Here is a 20,602-nt window from a genome sequence, read left to right as displayed (position 1 = left end):
GCAGCGGTTCGTCAAAGTCCCAGTTGGGACGTGTACTGCGCAGCCTGCGCTTTTCCTCAATTGGGGGTGAGTTGGCGGCGAACGCAACTCCCGCAGCCATGACAGCCATGACTGCAGGACTGCCACTCGCCGCCACTCCGCGTCTGCTCCGCGTCCGCTCCGCGTCCCGCTGAGGTTCTTGTAGATAGATTGGTCAAAAGCTCCTCCTCCAACAATGAGAGGCAGGGAGGACAGACTCTGCTTTCTGAGTAACCTGCAGGACTGCCACTCGCCGCCACTCCGCGTCTGCTCCGCGTCCGCTCCGCGTCCCGCGGAGGTTCTTGTAGATAGATTGGTGAAAAGCTCCTCCTCCAACAATGAGAGGCAGGGAGGACAGACTCTGCTTTCTGAGTAACCTGCAGGACTGCCACTCGCCGCCACTCCGCCTAATCCTAATTATAAAAAAGCATTACACACATTGAAGTAAACCTACACAAATTGGTTAAAGTGTTACTGTGCCAATATACACCTCTGACGTAGAAGTGATGCTTGGTAGTGTTCTAAAGCTGGATATTGGGCTCCTTTTGGACGCCTATGAAGGCGCCGGATACGCAAATATCCCTCCAAGCCCAACCAATTTGCTGGTTGGGACAAATTTCAAAGAAACAAAGGCTCTACTTAAATGGCCAGATTGTTTGCAGATTGATTTAACTTGTGTTCAACAACTTATTATTCGACGTAAGATGTCCAATGCACCGGGAACTGATGGTTTGGCAAATACCACTTTGAAATCAAAGGTACATCTATCGGCAGCAATTTTGTGGGGCCTATTCAACAACATTTTGTCTTCAAATTCCCTGCACTTGTCCTGGAGTGGCGCTTTGATTGTTATTGCTTACAAACGTGGCGACCAAATGCTCCCCAGTAATTATCGACCAATATCTCTTTTAGACTCCTCTAGCAAGATATTTGGTAGTCTGATTTTACAGGAACTACAAAGTTGGGCTAAATCAGCAGGGTGCCTTGAGGGCTTTCAATCAGGGTTCAAGTGTGGGACTGGCACTTCACTTAATTGTCTGTTGTTACATCTATTGCAAACACAATTGCAGCTGGAGGAGAGAGTAATATATTGTGTATGTCTAGATATCAGACAAGCTTTCGAGTTTGTAAACAGAGCAATCTTATGGGAAAATTGTCAAAACTAGGCTGCCCGGAGGGACTTCACAGCATCTTAATTGCACTGCATTCAAATACAAAAATAAACATCAGACTAGGCCAAGATGGGAATACTTCTAAATGGATCCAGACGGAGCGGGGTTCACGCCAAGGCTGTGTTTTGACTCCCTTTTTATTGAATGTATATGTAAGTGACCGTGGTGATGTATTTCAAAGAATTTTAATAAGTCCCCCAAGGTTAGGGGATATTTGTATAAAATATTTGTTATATGCTGATGATATTGTGATTTGACCCCAATAGGGCTTCAATGAGCCCTCATGGCCGTAAACCCCTATTTTTTTAACTTGGATTTTAAATTAAAAATAATGAAATAAAAAATGTTAGCTTTAAATGATTCCAAGCAGACGAAATTAAAATTCAACTGGTCACTTGACCAGTCCTGCTTGGAAATAGTTCCAAGTTTTGAATTTCCTGGTATGACTATTCATGCCAAAAGGATGAAATCAATTGATCAGAACGATATGAGAAGGATGGCCACGGTGAGCGCTACTGAGTTGCGCTTAGTAGACAGGAAATTTGGCTGCTTCTCTGCAAACCCCATACTTAACAATTATCACCAAAAAACTGTTCCTCAAATTCTATATGGTGCAGAAAATGGTCTTGTGTGCTTGAGTTGGGATACATTTGAGGCACTTCTGTGGAGAAAAACTTTATCTTTACCACAGGGGGTCTCAATCACAATTCTGAGACATGAAATAGGTTTCATTTCCCTGCATGCTCGGGTGAATTGGAACATACTACAATTGTTTAGAAAACCTCTAGTTCCCCCCGCAAACAGTCTGTTTATTAATCTGAATGCTGCTATTACTGAAGGTATCTGTAAGATTTTATTGAGCTGAAAGTAACAATCTATTTCTATTTGAAGTAATATTAATTTGAAAGCAGAAGAACCGGTAGCGACCCCTGACAGATTTAAAAAGAAAATGTTCGAGCTCGACTGGATTGAGAACCGTGCAGTAGCAATGAATTACCGTCTATTGTATCATCTTAAATCTGAAATTAGAGCTTTTAATGTACTTCCATCATACTTAAAAAACACCCTTCTAAAAAAAAACATAGAAATTATATGGTAAAATTTAAGCTGAATCTATTCCCCACTAGAGAAGTAATGGGAGCTCGAGGAAGTATATTAAGGAATCAGAGATTGTGTAGATATTGCCGGTTTGCAGTTGAAATTCTCACATATTTAATCATTGAATGTAATGACTTACAGCAGCGACATCTAGAGATGTTTGGAAGATTTGTGTATTATGAACCTTTTTTAAATACTGATTTGGTTTGGTATAGAGTTTTAGCTAGACAGGAAACTATTTTAGATATTGTAATAACACAATTTTGACTTGAAATAGTTTTTTTTTAATATGATATGATGTTGACGTGTGTATACTGTTGAAGCTGTGATGTATTGTGTTTGTATCATTATTTATTGTGTTGTGAAAAGTGTAAAAAGTTGAGTACTTACATACACTTAAATAAATAAATAAAAATAGAGAGCTATACTCCAGGTGAAAAAAGCTGTGGCACATTTAGCTGCATTTGCAACCATCTTTTTCAGGTGCAACCCAGACATCTGCTCTTAGCACTGCCTCTTGTCCAGTGGCCCAGGGGTCACAAGGACAGGTCAGAGGGGGAGCCAAGGGTCGCAGTTGCTACCCCTGCCAACCTCCAAATCAAGTCCCTGGGTCTTGTGGAATAACCAAAACTAACAGACATAATCAATTTATCAGACATGGTTACCATTATAAGGCACCAATAGCCCCCTCTGAGAGTACTGCAGATACATCTCACCATCCTTCACAATCATTCACATCTTTCACAGTTCGTCTCATCAGGTATAGTCACACCAATCAGGGGACATTTTAGAACAATAACCCTATCAGACACACTCAAGGGAAGGAAGAGAGAGAGAACGTCTGGATAATTGGTAGACAGCCTGAGAATAGGAACCGTTAAAAAAAAGAGAAAGCCAGTGACGAGTGACGGCTGAGGGGACAGAAAGACAGACAGTAGAGTCTGCTAAGGTTGTAGAAGAGAGACAGTTGAGGAGGGTGGTGTGTGTGCAAGGCCTGGACACAGCACAGCACTGTGCTGCGCAGCATTCAGCGTTTGCATGCACAATGTCAGCGTCGCCAAACTTCCATGCTGTGAGCAGAGCTGTCACCATTTATTTTGTGGTGTGATGCTCAAGAAATTCAGCAGACTCTCACCTGGTCCTCTATTTTGAAACCATATCTCTGGCACTCACCTATCACTTCTGACACTTCGTCTTCATGCCACTACACCCCCACTCTTAGTATTCTGCCCTTCCCTCTTTCCCTTCCTCAATGTATTTTTTTTTTATTTTTTTTTATTTACATGTTTGTAATCAAGGACATTTGATTTTTACAAGACGTTGCTTCGCAATGAAAAACACATTTTACAAAGTGAACAGTATAAGTAAAAACGAAAAAGAAGAAAAAGATAAGGAGAATAACCAGAGAGCTTGATGCTTGGAGAAATCGCATAGTGTCTCGATTTACAAAAACCTCAAAATTTGTTTAATCGCACTTGGTTAGTTTACAAGTTCTGGTTTAAACTCAGTGCTGCTTCTAAAATCTTTACTGCCGCTGTTGACCACTTGGTTCTGTCTCCTGCGATCAAACGGCATCACCATGTGTTTTCCTCTCGGAGGGATACATCGTGGATCAGAGGCAGCAAGTAGGCTTCCCGCAAAAACGCGGTTCTGGTGCAAGTCATAAGTAAGTGTCTTAAAGTTTCCACTGTTTCTGGGTCCGAACAGAATCTACAAGTTTGTGCTTCAGTTTTCGTGCGGATTGCTATAATTTCCTGTGTTGGTAGTTGATTGAATCTTATTTTCATAAAGGTTTTCTGCATTTTTTGTTGGGCAATTTTATGCAGTAGCTCATGGGTTGATTGAGTTTATTTGTTGTTGCTGGTAAATGAGCCAGTAGCTTGTTTTCTATTGCTTTCTCACCAATTTGGATCCAATCTTCTTGTGCTATTTTTTTCTTGATTCTGTTGGGATTCAGGATGAGGTCTTCTGCTGAGCAACCCAAATCTGATAATTTTTTTTTAACGTTTTTGTTCCCAATTATTTAGGGCCCTGCAACAGCCTTGGCTGAGTTCTATCTGGACCAGCTTGTAGATCGGAAGGGTATCTGGATGGATGCTTTTCCGAAAGAGTCGCATCTGACTTTGGTCGACTGATGCTTGCAGTGATAGTAAACCCAATTCCCGCCTGATAGTTGAAATGGATGAAGATTTAGGCAGACATAGCACGGCTTTCCATAGGTAGCCTTCCAGCTTTGTCCATATGGTGTTGTCGATGTTCAGCGCAGCGTCCATGCCATAGATTATTGATGGCACTACCGTTTGTTTGTAAAATTGTATCGCCGGAAGAAGCGAGAATTTACCATATTTCCGGTCTACTAGTTTAGTTTGGGTTGTCAAGATTTTGATCTTTGCCTACAAGGCTGAGTGGGTCGCACTTTCTTATCTTTTTGAATCTATCATGATTCCTAAATATTTCATAGCAATAATGTATTTGTTTGTGTAGTTCTCGCTGCTTCCATTTTGCTGGTTCATGTAGAGCACTGTCAATAACATGCTACTATCACTGAGCGCAGTGGTACTCCTTTTATGTACAGATGAAGGATGAAAAACAGCCGGCCCAGCCAGAATTCAGTGTTGTGCACAGATCTCTAGGTAGCACCACCGATTCCTGGAGATCTACATACATGTGTACCTAGACCCATGGGATGAACCCACGTAATTGGCAGAAGCATTCTACCACACTACGGTAATCCTAGTGACCGCTCAGTGTGGCAACTCTCACGTACACAGAAGTTAGTCATGTGGCCAGGCCTTTGCACACTGTTCTCACCTAACATCACTTTTTCATGCACGCTCTCGTTTCTTAAGAAGAGATGGAAACTGAGCTTTTAAATCATTCACTGAAAGCCCTGGCTTTCTTGGCGCATGTCATTGTGCATTCCTGACCAGGTGAAGCTTAGATATCAGTAAACTGCCCTATTGGTTACACTTCTTTAGCACCTAAACACAGGCTAGTTTTTTTAGTGATTGTTTGGCACAGTCATGCATACTTCTCCTTCTTCCTGGTGTACCAACCCAGTGCTTTCCTGGAGGCAGACCTTCATTTCTACTGGTAGTCCCGTCTGACCTTCTCGCAGGACACACCCCCCCCCCCCGTGAACTCACCACTTCTCCTGTGCCTTACGCCCTTTTTTGGATCCTCGTTCCATCTCTTATTTTCACATTTGTGACCTCTTTCCTTTTCACTGCCTTTACTCTCTAATCCTTTTCCTAACCTTATGGTGGCCGTATTGCTCTTCGTCTTCAGCCCCTTTTGTCCTTTCTTGAACTCCTTTGTTGCTTCTCTGGGCATTTCTTCACCTTTGCTTCCCTATACATTAGACTTTCTCCCCCATCGCTTCTCCACATAATGTGTTTCTCCACCTCTCTCTATCCAATTCTTCCAACTGCTTTCCTGCCACCCTCTTGTCCTTCTTTCATTTCCTTCCCCAGTCTAGCCTTTTCTCCTCTACGCCCTCTAGCTTCTCAACCAGTTTTTTGCATTGATTCGTGCTCTTCACACTGGAAAGCTGGTGTTGGGATGGGGAGCTTGTGTAGTCCACTGCTGACATCATTGAACAGTTGACGGTTCCCAGACCCCAGGTTCAGCCCAGTCCCATCACCCAGCCTCAATCATGGAACATCCGAGGCTATGTGATCACATCATACTGTTTCAGAACCAGCCTGGTTGAGGAAGGTTTCCAATGGTGTCCAAATAGAATGAAGTACCTAGAGAAATGGCTCACAAGGTACTTAGGTCACATTAAAGAAAACATGTTCTGTGTGTTAGACACATTTAAACAAGATATTGGTAGATGGTCTACACTTAAACTGACTCTGTGGGTTAGGGTGAGCACAATCAAGATGACACCAGCACCGAGAATTAATTATGTTTTGGAAATGCTTCTGCTTCCAGTGAGGAGGGCACCTGGAGAAGATTAGATCAAATGCTGCAAAACTATCTTTGGGAGAATAAGCCATGACTGAAGCTGCAGAAACTACACATTTAGGCATTTAAAGGTGGAACGAATGTGCCAAATTTTGCAGCGTATCGGGTGGTGTTTGCCACACGCCACATTGCACCATTCCTGGGGGCTGCGCCAGATGATTGGACTAGAGCTCAAACTATTAGGGTCGGACCACTTGAGCCTAGAGCTGTTCCGGCGACCAGAACTTGCCTGAAATTGGAGGCTTCTCCATTGATAGACTTTCTGAGGTCTTGTTGGTTGGAGCTATCGAGAATAACAGGACTCGATGCCCTATGCTTCTCGAATGCTTTGGTATGGCTAAATCAGAAAGATGAAAGTTAATGGAAAGATACTATTCTGGCCTGAATGGTTCCTGGGCGGAGTGTGGTGGCTTGGAGATCTAGTAGAGAATGATGAACGGATTACTTTGACAAGGTTGAAGACAAAATATAATCTGTAAGGGGATCTGAACAAAGACTTTCCCATACTGAAGAGGGTTTTGGGTGATGCACACTCTATTGGGGGTGGTGATCTAGACAGCACCATTATCAATTAGCTGGACAGGAACACTTGGCCTCTGCGGTTTATAATCTGTTGCTGAGGGCTAGGAAAGGACATTCAGCATTAATTGAAAAGTGATTTGTCAAACTTACTTCTGGCATGGATGAGGCACAGTGGGAGAGGGTATGCAGAAATGTGCCCCTTGTGTCACTTCATGGTGGAGACTGGTGAGACAGGGGAAACTCTTAAATAGAACATGTTGGACACCTGTAAGGATGTATGAGAGGAATATGTGTGATTCCAGTTGGTGTTGGGGATGCAGGCATGTTGAAGGAACATTAGAACATATGATCTGGGATTGTGCAAGGGTGAGAACATACTAGAGTGAGGTGTGCACATTGCACAGCACATTGTTGTAACTCGACATATCATTTGGCTTTGAAACCCTGATACTGGGGTATGATAGTATCATAGATACTTATATGTTTCACCTATATGAGAAGATGGAATAGGTTCTTTGATTTTGGCATGTGATATGTATGCTTTTATGTCTGTGGGTATACCTTTATTTAAATTACTTTTTAACCGCTGTTGACTGTTATTTTGTTTTTCTGTAAAAATTTGTAAATATATAATAAAAAAATAAATTTGTAAAAAATCATAGGTCATCCATCATCACACAGTGCACTCGACCATGGGCAAGCCAGCTATTCTTCAGTACAGACAGGGTATCCTCCACCCTCGGATGGCAATCTTCCGTTTTGCACAATCCCACTGTATTTCCGATCTGCACAATACCAGCAGAGTGACCAATTTCCAGTCCAGGTCACCAAATTCCAGTACAATGTTACACAATTCCAGATTGCTCCAAGGATATACCCTAGTCGGCACAATTTCAGTATACTCCTAGATCAGATCTCCTACCTCAGATTGGCAATTCCATCATGCACAATCTCTGTACATGCCACGCTTATTTGGCCATCGCAGAATATGCCTCATGTGTCCAATCTTAGTGTATTCCCAGTTTGACAATCCTAGCCTGCTCTCAATTTGCACATTACCTTTATAGTCTGAGTTGGCCCAATTCCAATTAAAAAAAAAACAATTTAACTAGACACATTATCGTCTCACGTGTCTGCATAGCTGTATAGTTCAGTTTTAAAGTCCAGTCTGTAGTATGGGTCCCAGTATATTTCCAGTTTATTCATATTGTGTATAATTCCCAGTATTCTTTTGACAGCCACCGTGAATTTCCCGTTTTACACATGTCGCTACATTGCATATTTCATAATCCCTGTAGTTCCCCGGTTTTGTTCTGTAGCCTATAATACACATTTCCAGCATCCTCCCAGTTTACAATGACACAATTCCAGTTTATGCCAATATTACCATTGTACAACTCTAGTGTGCACCTATTGTATCTAGACAATTCCAGTATAACTCCCAGTTTGCAAAGTGGCTGTCAATGGCCAGTTTATACAAACCCAGTATATTGCCAGTTTGCACAATACCAGCATGCTTCCAGTTTGCCAAAATTCCAAATGAGCCTCAAATGTCATGGAGACAAAGGTGCTGCTGGAAGCCCCCTGCTTGTGCAGCGGACACAACCCATATCTGTACAGGGATGTGAAGAAGCATTGTGCTGGTAAAATCCCTCTGAGGCCTGACTTGACACCCAATTACAACATATTTACACTCAATCCCATAAGGTGGGCACAGCTACATTTTGCACATGTAAAAGTATTGCGTATCAGTTATTTTCCATGGCAAATTAGATGGTACCCTGTGTTTCCAGAAATACACTTTCAAAATAGCCCAGTTCTTCCCTAGTACTAGGTGAGACACCAAAGATGACAGACCTCAGCATAAACTCTACCAAGCAGACTACTAGCGCTGCAGTGATTGAATTTCATGGCGCCAAGCTGCGTCACGGAGCAGGTAGTCACTCAAAAAGGCCTGCCAGAGTCTCTGCAGTACCCTTTGTGTCTTTCGTTTAGGAGTGTGAGTTCAAGTCGAGCTGGTGCTGTGCCTGCTCGTTGCGAAGGCATAACCATCAATTCCCTGCTTTCTGGGGTGGTCTAGGAATCAAAAGGGGCCCTGGAAACGGTTTTCAAAGTGGCCCCATTTTACACTGTGCAAGCAAATGTAACGAGCAAGCCCTACCCCTCCCTCTAATGGATGTTCTTCCAAAAGAAAATATGGGGAACATGGGTCGAAACGGTGACTTTTAAAGAATATTAGTTGCTATGTAGGGATTAAAAAGTAGTTAAACACCACAAAGAGATAGCTTTGCCCCTCCCTTATGCTAAACTGTGGTATACATGAGCATTCTGGGGGTGGAGGGGTGGGGGAAAGCGGGGGGTTCCTAATCTCTCATTGTCATCCAAAACTGGATACAAAAAAAGTGATGGGTGGAAGGTTTTGAATACTTTTGAACCACTGGCACTGCTCTGGGCAACCTTCTACACCACCGTTATTTTTTAGCTCGTCTGCGTCATTGCAAAAGGATCCATCCATATGCAAATCAGTCAGGTACTGCCACCAATGGGAGTAGCCCAGCCCGTATTGCCAGGACATGTCCCCTCTAAATGCAAACAGAAGCAACCCCAGACATGTTTCGGCATTGTTAGGCCTCATTAGTGAGGTGCAACTTGGCTCCCTATGGTTCAGCGAGCAAGGGATCAGTCCTGATTTGCATATGGTCTTTCCCCTTTTGTAATGGATTGGCAGGCCGAAGAATGATTTATTCTAAACCTTCCAGCCATCACCAATGTTTTGTTATTGTCACCCCGAGTGGGACGGTATGCCCAGACGTGGGTCCTGTGCCTGCTGGGCCTAGAGACTCAAGCTACTCTTCACTGATGATGCCGAATTAGGCCAACACATGTCTGGGGATGCTTGCGGTCTCGAGCAGAAGGGATGTGACCTAGCAGTTCGGGCTGGACTGCCTCTTTGGGGGTGGGACTAAGCCTGATTTGAATATGGTCTTTCCCCTTTTGTAATGGCTTGGCAGCCAAAGAATGATGGTCTGGAGGGCTGCCCAGAGCAATGCCAGAGGTTAAGATTTATTGTAAACCTTCCAGTCATAACCTCTTTTGTTTTGCTGTAGTCACCCCGAATGGGACAGGTATGCCCAGATGTGGGTACCATGACCGCTGGGCCTAGAGACCCAACCTACTCTCCTGGTGAGGCCCAACAAGGCTGAAACATGTTTGGGGATGATTCTGGTCTCGTGCAGAAGGGATGTGACCAAGCAGTTTGGGCTAGACTATCCCTTTTGGGGTGGGACCAAGCCTGATTTCCATATAGTCTTACCCCTTTTGGCAGGTCGAAGAATGATTGTCCGGAGGGTTGCCCAGAGCAATGGCAGAGATTAAGATGTATTATAAACCTTCCAGCCAAAACCTCTTTTGTTTTGCTATCCAAAACTGGATAGCCACACACTGCTTAACTGATCCTCAGCAAGCAAAGTCTGTTGAGGAGGATGTGGATGGCTTTGTCCTAGTGGTATACAGTATTATTGCAAGTACCACACTGCTGCAATTTTCGCAGCATTGGCTACATGGTTAATTAACCTTGATGAAATAGTTTAACCCCACTAAGAGGTACTCTTCTCCCTTGATCGTACCAAAAACCATTTATTTTTCGATCTATTCGATCCTCACAACCAAGCTGGTCTACTCGGGCAAGCTGTAATATAGCAATGCCATCCTCCCCCATCTACTCCATTACACCAACTTGCCACCTAAAAGTTCTAACCTAGCTCACCATTCACTGCTTAAGTGTCCCAGATTCTCCTCCACCTTCAGTGCTACAGGAAGGCATCTCTTGCCTGGCCGTTGCTGTACAGTTAGCCCTCACACTAGTTTGCCAATTCATCCAGGATCTAAACAGGTACCTGCCCTTGTTGAGGCCATCTCTTATTTACATACTGGCTGCCTCCGCTGCTTACAAGCCCAACACAGCCTTGCCATTTGCGCCACGTTGCAATTATAACTTTCCCTCCTGGTGGCCTCCATTGGAATGCCCTCACATTCTATCTGAAATCTATTTTCTCCTGAACACCGTTGAAGAGGTCCTCAAACGCCATTGCCCGCAAATCAAGGGTTCCCACCTTGCCGTTGCCCCACTGATATCCTTGGGACAGGAAGATAACCGAGTACTACCAGGTAATGGATGTAGTTTCTTTTGTCATCTTTTTATTGGGTACAACGTTGTTAGATCGCTAGGCTTTTTTTTTCACTGAGTTTTTTGCCGAAAACCTTTGGCTGAAAAAACTCATCAAAAATATAGGTGGTTCAGGGGAACCCCCTAAATAAAAATAAAAAGTTTGAGTTTTGTCAGCAAAAAACTCTGCAAAAAAAACATGGTGATCTAAGACCATAGAACCCTTTATTGTCCACCTAACAGGACAGGCACGCCCCCCTGGCTATCACAAAATGTACTTCCCTCTCTGCATCCCTCCCACCCTGTGTTTGTAGCATCTATTTCCCTCTTTCCCATTCTCATATTTTCACCTCACTCATTTTCCTTTTTCCAGCAGACTACGGTCTAGACACCCCTGGCAGGGGCACGTTACACCCCTCCACAGAGAAGTGTAGGTGCTCTCTATCTACTACAGTGGTGATTTGGCACAGTATAAAACATAACATAACGCAACATACCTGGAGTGCAGGTGCTCTGAAACTACTACAGTGGTGATTTGGCACAGTATAAAACATAACATCACGTGACATGACTCAACTCGATTTTGGTTTGCAAGTGTTGTAAAAATGAGTTGCTTTCTGTAGTAAGCGTTGCGCTCTTAGTGCTCTGCACCTTCCCTTCCACCTGATGTGAACTTTACGTCATCATTGTTCGCCATAGACATCAAATCAATAAATGCAAGTGAATGTTAGGACTGAGCACTGTGACCTTCGCAAATGGACATTATTTTCTATATATGTGTATTCTTTTCGATATATGGAAGAATTGGAGAAGAGCATTTCCCTGAAGATTGAAAAGATTTTATATGTGTTACCAAAAAAGGTATTTTCCATAATGTTATGCTTTTGTATTAGTCTTTCACTCCGTTTGCTATTTTTATCTGGAGATTTGCATTGTTTGCTCAAATGTGTAGGAGGTTTCATATGTAAACCAAGTGCACAAATAAAATACAAATTAAAAAAAAGCAAAAACATTATTTTTTCTTCCAGAGTGGCTGCGTGTTCGGCACAGAATCAGGAGCTGCATAAGAAGGTTCTGGAACTGGAAAAGCACAATGTGTATGTACCCTACGAATTATGCCATAGGGGCGGGAGAGGGCTCTAAAGGGACCTGTGCTATTCGCTCTCATTTTGTGGGATCCCCTTTTTGGCTGCCAAGATCCCAGGACCATCCACAACGAATCAGACCCAAACAGCCCATAGTATTAGACCAAACGACTCTCCATTTTTACTAGCTCCCAGAAACAGACAACTGGTGGCTCCCATTTTCATGTGCTGAACATTGGAGGTCCCTGCTGAGTGCAGGTTGTGTAGCAGTTTATACACAGTCCTTGGGAGCTCACCCCCCGACATGGGGCAGTCCTGCATATCGCACGTCCTCCCAACTTTCGAGATCAATATATATAGTACCACTAAATTAAGAAATAATCACAGTTATTATTATAGTGCTTTGGAGCGGGAGGGATAAGGCATGAAGCTTTATATTATCAAAACTGATCTATATCATTAAACCTTTGAGTTGAATGCAATGATGATTCAAGTGCCTTTGAGCTATATGAGCCCCACATACAGGAATCTGGGGGTTCAGGTGTAGTCAGGTGTAGTCTCGGGAGAATAGCTCAGGGGCAACGCGCTCGTCTTGGAAGCAAGATGGCACGGAGCAACACAGGTTCGATCCCCGGGTCAGCGCTTAGAAACCTCTGGGTATTAAGCGTGTTATAAATAACCAATTATAATTAATTCATTAATAACTTGAACACATGTTCCCTAACAGGGAAAGAAAGTGTAGGCAGCAAATGAAGAATTCCTACATATGTATTTATTTATTCAATGTTTCTATTTGGCGTTAGACGCCATGTGGGTGACTTCAGGTTGCTCAACAAGAGTATGAGGGACTGGGGTGGGGTTGGGGGATGAAGGAGACGAGGAAGGAAGTAATTTAAAGACACTGGAGAAGTGGTTAGTCAGAAGAAGGTAGTCGGGAGCGCTGTGGCTTCCTTACAGCACAGAATCTGAGGGCACTGTGTTCCCTCTTTGCTGGGAAAGATGACTAGTGTCCCTCCCCGGGAACCCGGGAACACTGATCATTTCCTCTTTTTATCAGCATACCCCTACCTCAAGCATTTTAATGAATTACTGAAGGATGCCATATGGCTCTTGGATAACAATAGGCTATACAGGCCTTGCAAATTCTTAAAAATCTCATTAGACCTGCAGTGCTGATTTCTTAGTTTACAAAATGGTTTGTCAACCATCACCATAGGGCACTCGCCCTATGGTGAAGGTTGACAAAATATTTACCAGAGCTTTCTGTAAAAATGGCGCATGTCACCATAATACACTTCATATTTGGTGCAATGCTGCCCCCCAACGACCAGCCACACAGAGTGAAACTTCTATTTGCCATTTACCATAAACACATTTTGCTTGAAGTAAATGTCAGATAAATGTTTCAGACACCTATGCACTCACCAGCAAGGTTGAGTACCCTGCATATGGTACTCACCCTTCATAAGATCTCTTTGCCAATGCAAGTGAGCTAGTAGATTTTGTGAGCCTTACTATCCAAACCTCTGGAGTAATATTGCAATATTACAGAAAATATGCATCATTCTAAGTGCAAACAAATGGCATCGAAATGCCATCCAAGATAGCACTGCAGCAGTGCAACATTTCTGTAATACAGGCCCTGGTAACAGTGCACTCTGCGCAAACACTTGGTAGCATAACCTATACACTATATTTTTCACGTATTCATGTCGACCATTGTTTTACTGCCACCTGTAGATCACTCATCACTCAGCTGCGGAGATTGCAGACACTGATTAAACAGACGACCACAAAGGCAGCCCAGACCAGTACCTGCATCCTGGTATGTACGCATGTGTGCTAACGTGTGATCTCTCTTCATCTCTTGTTAAAAAACACAATTGGCCTCATTATGAGTTTGGTCGGAAATCATTGCTAAATCCACTGATTTATGACTAAATTAAATTACTGTTACTGCCACTCCATCCCTTAGCATTACCATGGGATTATGAGTGACGACACTGTAGTGCAGATCCCGATTTTTAGGACTCCATAGCAACTTTTCCAGGGCTTACAACAAGCTGTAGTTTTGTGTGGTGAATCTGCCGACATTTGGCGGTAAATTGGTTTGTTTACCTCCAACTTTTTGCTGAAGGGAAAATCCTCTGTCTTACTGCCAAAACTCAAACTACAGTGTTGTGGTAATTGGTACTAAAGTGACGGTAACTGAATGCTACCACTTTGCTGACACTTTTTGCTGCCATACGCATAATGAGGCCCAATGACCCATATGAGCATGATTGCTTAAAACAAAAAAGTTGTATTGGGGCTTTTCTTTAAAACATGAAAATTGATTAATTTGTGAGTTAAAAATGCTGTAGTTTATTGCTAAAGTCATTTACCCTACCCTGCAGAGTTACAACGAGCTCTTTCAAGTTAATGAGTGGCACCGCAGGGGATTATCAGGCCAACAATCTGACAGAATTCCCAAGCCCAGGCAAAGGGATACCCTGATGGAGTCAGGTTCCCCCTTTAAGAGGTGAAAACACAACCCCTCCCTGAGCAGTTCTCTTAACAACGCATACAGATTTCCTGAACTCATGTATTTTGTGCTTACTTGGCAGAAATAGAGCTTGTAACAAATCAAATTTTATCTGTTTGCTGGGACCAAGCTGTTTCCTGGGCCCAGAGACACTGCATTATCAACAAAGTGCATCAATCTATTTTGTGCATACTCTGAAAGAGTTAGCGAGTGGGGCTGGACCCAGGAAACATCTCAAATTAACATCGGACTGCAGCCGTTTCCCATGCCATCCTTCGATCAGTTGGGTTTAGTTGATAAACAATGCCTGTGTGTATTTTCCTGGGGGTGTGTATACACAGCTGTCGCATAACATCTTGTATTCTGGTGAGCTAAATATAAAGACCTGTCTGTGTTTTCTGCTGACATGGATAGAATGCTGCTCTGTGAGCCACCACATTCCTGGGATTCCACAGGCCTTGTCGTAGATAAAACCCCACAGCAGCGCTGTTTGCTGGGTCACAGAGCGGCAGAGGGACACATGTAGACTGCGAGAGAGGTGCTGTAGATTCAATAAAAACAACAGTTTGACTATTGTACGGGCTCTGGGAAGCACAGTTTACTTATAATGGGAACTGTTTTTCATTAATTAAAAGAAACATACCTTGTCAAAGGCAATAATTTGAACTTTTGTACAGGCTCTGGGATGCACACTTAAAGCAAATTCACGTAGGTCTACCGGGCCAGTCTCTATTTACACTCTGAATCAAAGCCAGTTCATATAACATTGATATAAATGTTTATATCAAAATTTATATAAAAAATGTTTGATAACACATTTTTGGGTGGCAACTGGATATAAACATTTTAAATACAAATTTTATATAAAAATGCATTTTATATACATCTCTATATGAAAAATATTGTTTATATTAATTTGTATATACATTTGTATATCAAAACCATTCTCTTTTATATTAATTTATATATACATTTTTATATTAGAAATATAAATTTTAAGTTCATTTTATATACATTTTTATTTAAAAAAGATATCAAAATGGTTTGATATTTTCCGCTTCCTATCACATCGGGTGGAACACCTCTGTGACATCATCACCGCGTCACTCTCCAAAACCCTAGATTCACAGTCCCCGTCTTCGGAGCACACTTCGCCCTCAACCCTTGTCCAAACAACACAGCCGCCGGGTGCTCTCATCTTTACAGTATTTTGATATAAAATGTATATTAATTTATATCAAATTATATAAAATGTATACCCACTTTATATAAAATATACATTTTATATCAATTGATATAAAATTATACTCACTTCCTATAAAAATATACATGTGATATAACATTTATATCTTTTTTATATCAAATTTATATTAGGTTTATATCAAAACGTATCAACAACGCAAATAGGGGGTGTGGCCACCTGTCAAAATGTTGATGGAGACAAAAGGGGGAGCCTTCTACTACTCATTTGCAATGATTGTAAATTATGACCACCGAGGCTGACATTCACCTTGCCATTTAAAAGACGGCATTAATATGCATTAGTACACTGTCACTTGGTTACCACAGATGTGTTTTTAAACCTCAAAGAAAATCATCACCTCGACAGCAACCTATTTCTTTTTTAACAATCATTGCAAATGGTGAATTATGTCCTTCTTCTGGTGACATAAAAATGCAGGAAGGACATAGGGTGTTACTGCAGGGGAAGGTTGTCAACCTTTTTTTAGTGTCTTCTGGTTGAAGAAGAACTTGTAAATGTTAACTTTGTTGAATACATTTTACTTTAAAAAGAGCAGCTTTAGGTCACATTTTTTAATGAATAAAAGCTATATAAATGAGCTATGGGATGAACTGCTCTCTGTTTCCTTATTACGCGTAAAGACACTGCCAACCTAATAAATACTACAAAAAAATACACCCTCCATTTTCGCCAGAGCTTTCATATCTCAGGGCTAGGCTGACTAAGGCTGCTGTAATGAATAATAGGACAAAATCAGTATCCTTTTTACAAAGTAAGCCTTGATGACATGTAAAAGGTATTGGGCACCATGAACCCCTTTTACTGCTGGTCAGGAGTCGCATTTACCCGCGCAGTGCTATTACTATTTGTGCCATCATGGTTGGATGTACATGCTATTGGACTTGCTAGCCTGAATACTACTTTATTGGAACTGTTATGTAGATGGATGTTCTTCAGTCACGGAAGCTCAGGAGTCAGACAGGTAGAAAAGAACATTGCTTTAATCCGATGCAAATTGCAGAAATTCAATTACTCTTAACTTGAGATGTTGCACAGGGAGACAGCCATTGGCCCATCCTCCGGCACTCACAGCTCGGCTCCATTGGTCCCTCTCAGAATCATCCACATCTAAGATTCCACCAACATTCTCCGAGCTGTCATTCATCTACACTCACTAACATTCTAAAGCCATGCATTGAGGACCAGTGAGACAAACACAACATCATGACACAGGCACTTCACACTAAAAGCCAGATACCACACAAGCTGCTCTGAATCGATGAAATCGCCTCTGGTGGCAAAAGACATTAATGATACGCACACTAATATGAAAAAGTAACCTGGGGTCCAGCACAACTCCAAGGGCTATTACTGGTTTCTTTTTAAGCAGAAGGACCATGTCTCGGGAGGATAGCTCAGTTACAATGTGCTCGCCTTGGAAGCAAGACGACACGGAGCAACACAGGTTCGATCCCCAGGTCCGCACTTATAAACCTCTGGGTATTAAGCGTGTTATAAATAACCTATCATATCATATCATGTTGGTTTAGAAGATGTAACTGGGTTTCTGTCCTCGCGAAATGATCACCCAGATAAGAGTAGGAGCAGGACAGGGAGGGGAGGGGAGGCTATGACACTGGTGCCCTTCTGTCTGGCTCACATTGAAGGTTAGTCACGGAAGTAAAACAAAACAAAATAAAAGCAGGACAGGATTGAAGAAACTGCTAATGCCCACTTCTAGGTCTACCACTGCCACTATGGAAGGCTCAAAGGGGAAGTGCAAGATTAGGCGGTGAGGTACTACATAGCTCTTCCAGTGTGCACAACTGACCTATCAGGGATTGTTATCTAATGCCGGTGAGCACACCCTGTTATGCAACATATTGAAAGAGTGGGGAGAGCAGAAAGGGCTTGATTGAGTTCAAAGATGAGAAGAATTTTCGAAGCACTGCAGAGAAGTTAAATGATGTGAACGTCCCAGTTCAAGATAAAGAACCATATGTTGTAGAAGGCAAATTTAGTTCAGGAAAACAAGAATCAATGGAGAGATTCTGACATATGTAACTCTGAATTAGCGGGAAGGGATAATTGACCAAACCTCTAGGATCCTATTGGTGGGAGTGGAGAACTTGTGAAAGAACAAGTGGGCGGAGCTTACACCCCCTGAAATTGTACAACCTATGAGTAGCAAAATGGGACGAATCGTGCAAGTTGGGAAAGATCACAGAACAGGTTTATGGTGGTTTAAAATCCATGAAAGAGCGGTATCTGAATATTATTAAGACATTTCAAACATCCGGTGAACAAACAAAACAAATTAAAGGAAATTGAAGTAGTCTCTTGAAACATAGAAAATAATACATCTTATGTGAGTAGATAGACAGATGTGAAACACTGGGAGTTCTGCAAAATGCTTAAGAGCTTCAAGCAAAAGGAAAAGTCTCAGAAACTGTTCTACAAGGGAAGCTCAGTGTTATGCGTAACAACAAGATGTATATATGCATCTTCTTACTTGATGTCTAGGAGGGGACGATAAGTATTTTGCACCTAAATTCAGCCTCTTAAGATAGTTTTCAACTAGTTTCTTGGAACAAAAGATTCAGTAAAAGACACAAACCTCTGAGTGTTATATTCCACAGAATCGGGTTGTATACGTCAGGCAATGGGAAGCCGGGGTGGATAAATAAGGGAAGTAGAGTCACTGAGAAGGACAGCCTTTAAAATATTTAACTTTAGACATAGAAAAGTTGATAAAGCAGTTAAAGGAATTTTCAAGAGTTCAGGCTGACAGAGGCTTGGCTAACCTCCTAGGACCTCTCAGTCAAATCCTGTGCCCTGTTCTGCCAGCAATGCTAGATCGGGAGTTCAAGATTTACAAAGAAGAAGTAGTGCATTATTATCAACAACAACAAAGGACAATGAGGAATAAAAGTAAGATCAAATTGATTTGCTGGAATATCTTTTTTTATTATTTATTTATTACAGTTCTAAAGAACCTTTCACATATAGTATATAAAACGAAGAGCAATAAATATTAAAACTACTTAGATTACATTCCATTAATCAAAATCAAGTGAACAATACATATTATCAGTTTAATAACCTTATTCAAAGTTCTAATCGCTACTTTAATAACCTAAAAAGTATCTAAAACAAACTACCCACTCCAGTCTCTCAGTCAGTAATATTTTCAAGCAGTGAGTAAATCTTTTGCCACATCTTAAAAAATACCATATATCTACGGCTGTTTGAGCCAACAGCCAGATCTGGCAAAAAGAGTCTGGCCTTATCTAATCGAAGTCATCTACAAATTCGCCCAAGCCATCCATATATATATAAAGCCTAACAGTTTACATTGTGTCAGAGTATGTCTGTTTGTTTCCTCCAAAGATCTATTTTCGCATATGCGACACCACCTCCCCTTATTAGGCAAACCAACTCTAGGGCTAGTGACGGCCCGAGTAGGTAGGTGATTAAGACGCAGCAAAAGTATGAATCTTCTGAGCGCATGGGCGGGGGCCTTCAACAAATACTGTTGAGGACGTAGATGGCCACATAGTCCTTATAAATCTTTAAATTAGCTAAGTGTTTGTGATTTAATCCCCGGTTTTTCTATGAATTCCCTACTGAGCATTATTACACCATACTCCCATGAGGGGATCCAACCAATTTCATTAAATGTTTTTTCATTTAATCTTGCATATTCTCTGAGTCAGTGATTACTCTTGACATTCATGAGAGCTCATAATACCCAGAAGAGGAGACTGAGGGGATAAGAATGTTTGATGTAATATGGTCCCCTACGTAGTAAGAAAAGGCCGCCCACTGAAGTGAGGCCCAGCTCTAACCTTGTGCATCTATAGGCACACACCGCAGGAGTCCCAAGAGTCTTCTCCAGATTTTTCCCTCCATTTTTTAGCCATTCAATGTCATTCATGTAAGTGGCTTCCAGCCCATATAAAACAGCGGGGACTATATTTGCCTATACGCCTGTATATTTCTCGCAAAGCTGTGCCCAGCTGTTTTCTCAGCAAACGCTGTGATCATTGAAGTGCGTACAAGTGCAGTGATTATTAATGCCCCAGCAAGTGCTTAGCTGACCTCCTGTCTCTTAAGAAAGCCAAGTTTATGTCAGTCGTGGCTTTATTATCTAACAAGATCTTTTGTTTGCATTTGGATTTGTTGAAATGCAATCTCCATTGTTGAAAATGTAATACAATATAATTTTAAAAAAGGAAGCCAAGCTGGAATTAGTTTCTTGCAAGAGATATGCTTCTGTAAAGAAGTTCCGTAGTCACTAAAACAGGCATGGATGAAAGATCTAATAGTGACAGAACAAAATCAAACATCCGAGGATTGACTTCCCAAATTGAGTGGTACGATTATTATTATTATTAGATATCATGAACGAACTTTGTGGAGACTGTCACATAAAAATGAAGGCAGACGCGGAATATCTGGGAATCCACCTAACCCACAATACTCCACAACAATTGGGTTGGTGGCACTACTGTGATCAAGTAAACCAGCGTGTTCAAGAGCGGTGCAACAAGAAATACCTTTTATTATTTGCTCAAAACTGCCTTGGTTAGCAAGTGAGAAATCTTCAAAATAATTTGCTTGATATGCTACAAACAAGTTTTTTTTCAACATCAATGCGACATTAATGTTAGAATACATGCCGACATGTTATCTTTTCCTTTGAGACCATTTTGATAGTGAGCACACATGTATTGTTACCACCCTGATGAAGCTCTTTGAGTGAAACACGTGTCGGCTTGTAACAGAATATTAAGAACAGATCAG

At 41.9% G+C, this 20,602-nt stretch overlaps 1 protein-coding gene across 1 annotated transcript in view; it reads left to right on the top strand.

Moving 5' to 3' along the window:
- The window catches only part of CREB3L4 (cAMP responsive element binding protein 3 like 4), a 211,797-nt gene that overhangs the window by 177,894 nt on the left and 13,301 nt on the right, over positions 1 to 20,602 (top strand). Inside the window, exons 7-8 of the mRNA XM_069651524.1 lie at positions 11,973 to 12,041; positions 13,770 to 13,854. Of these exons, the coding sequence (XP_069507625.1) occupies positions 11,973 to 12,041; positions 13,770 to 13,854 (154 nt within the window). The remainder of the gene's footprint in view (positions 1 to 11,972; positions 12,042 to 13,769; positions 13,855 to 20,602) is intronic.

Source organism: Ambystoma mexicanum, chromosome 1p (genome assembly GCF_040938575.1).
Source record: "Ambystoma mexicanum isolate Mex_15411 chromosome 1p, UKY_AmexF1_1, whole genome shotgun sequence".
Classification (NCBI taxonomy): domain Eukaryota; kingdom Metazoa; phylum Chordata; class Amphibia; order Caudata; family Ambystomatidae; genus Ambystoma; species Ambystoma mexicanum.
The sequence above is the reverse complement of the archived record's forward strand: the minus strand, read 5'-3'. Positions and strand labels throughout refer to the sequence as shown.